General features: G+C 44.2%; 1 protein-coding gene across 1 annotated transcript; it reads right to left on the bottom strand.

Moving 5' to 3' along the window:
* Window positions 1–320: 320 nt before the first annotated feature.
* LOC146080246 (olfactory receptor 10A7-like) lies at window positions 321–1,316 on the bottom strand. The gene has a single exon (XM_083187295.1). It carries the CDS (start codon window positions 1,314–1,316, stop codon window positions 321–323), a length of 996 nt encoding a protein of 331 aa, XP_083043421.1.
* Between the last annotated feature and the right edge of the window lie 514 nt (window positions 1,317–1,830).

Here is a 1,830-nt window from a genome sequence, read left to right as displayed (position 1 = left end):
CTAGGCTATATACTCCCCTTATTGCACTTTTAGTTCCTGCTTGCACAGCATTCTGGGACACTATTTTTGTGAGTGATGCTGACAGTCACAGACTGCTACATCACTCCCAAGACTCCACAGCAGGAGGATGAAGTTTGCACACAGCAGGGCCACACTGCAGTATGGGATATGGCTTATTCAGGCAACACATTCCTGGCTGCGAACATATTCTATATATCTATATATTCCACTTAAGTGGCTAAGCAGCAATACCAGGTTGTCTGCAACTCATAAACTATTACATAATTAGATAGGCATTAAGTATTTTAATAAATTCAATCTCATTGGTCAACATGACCTGTACGCGCCTCTTCAGATTGCCTTGCGTCTTTATTGTCAACCTTTTGACCCATGAATTTTTGAAGGCCTCCTTTTACTTCCTTATTCCTTAAACTGTATATAAGTGGATTTAATAGAGGTGTGACCACACTATAGAGGAGAGACAATATTTTGTCATTATCTGGAGTATCACTAGTCTTAACTCGTACATAAGTAAAAGCTCCTGTCCCAAAGAACAAGGTGACAGAGACAAAGTGTGAGGCACAGGTGGAGAAGACTTTTTTCCGTCCAGTATTCGTACTGATGCGCATTATGGCAGCAATAATGCGTCCATAGGAATATAGCACTAAAGCAAAAGGTAATGGTAACACTAGGAAGCCCGTGATGGAGACAGCAATCTCATTAGCAGAAACATCAGTGCAGGCCAACTTCAGCAACGGGGGTATGTCACAGAAGAAATGGTTGATGATATTTGGACCGCAATAAGGAAGCGAAAATATGGACGCCGTCTGGCCAAGGGATATAAGATTGCCACTGATCCAAGAAACCATAGCCATTTTTAGGCATGTAGGTTTACTCATAACTGAAAAGTATCTCAAGGGATTGCAGATGGCCACAAAACGGTCATATGCCATGACAGCAAGGAGGAAACACTCAGTCACACCAAGGGTGAAGAAGCAATACATCTGTAGGCAACAGCTGGAGAAATTGATTGTCTTCTTCTTGGCCACAAAGGTTTGCAGAAGCTTGGGGAGGGTGACTGTAACATAGCACATTTCAAGAAAAGAGAGGTTGCGGAGAAAATAATACATGGGGGTGTGAAGAAGGGAATCCAGCGTGGCCACCGTGATAATTGTCAGGTTTCCTAGTAACGTAAATAAGTAGATAAAGAGAAAAAGGGGGAAGAGAAATAGCTGAATCTTCACATTGAAGTTGGTGAATCCCAAAAGGATGAACTCCTGGATATTTGACTGATTTGCAAATGTTTTGTCTTTCATGAATCTCATCTACACACATGCAAAGGAGAGAAATACAGATTTCTTGTTACTGTAGTTGTTACATTCACTTACTATTCAACCATATACATATAATACATTTGTATTAGATATGCCTGTACCTGCGCAGCAGTGAATATATATCGTCACACTTGTATTAGATATGTATGTATCTGCAGGGCCGCTGAGAGGTATGCCAGGCCCCGGTAACATTTTGGGAGCGTGCCCTAATCGCAGGAGGTGTTGCCACCTCCCATGATTAGGTCACACCCCAAAAATTTTTAGGGGGGTGAAAAAACACTTTAAAGTCGAGGGGGGAGTGTTATTACCCCCCCCCCCCTCTCAGCAGCAACATCAGCACACCTACAGCATGTGCTGTGCTGACAGCAAGCTCAGCATGAGCTCATGCTGTAGGTGTGTGCTGCTGCTGCCTGTGAGGGATGGAGGGGGAAGGGAGGGGGGCAGACCAGGGCCCCCACTGGGCCTCTCCAGCAAGCCCGGGCCCTGGCAATTAGTA

This window comes from Crinia signifera, chromosome 1, assembly GCF_055691185.1.
Source record: "Crinia signifera chromosome 1, ASM5569118v1, whole genome shotgun sequence".
Taxonomy (NCBI): Eukaryota; Metazoa; Chordata; class Amphibia; order Anura; family Myobatrachidae; genus Crinia; species Crinia signifera.
This window is presented reverse-complemented; position numbering and strand designations above follow the sequence as displayed.

Excerpts from the sequence above, each read along its gene's own strand:
- LOC146080246 (XM_083187295.1), bottom strand. The coding sequence starts at position 1,316 with ATGAAAGACAAAACATTTGCAAATCAGTCAAATATCCAGGAGTTCATC.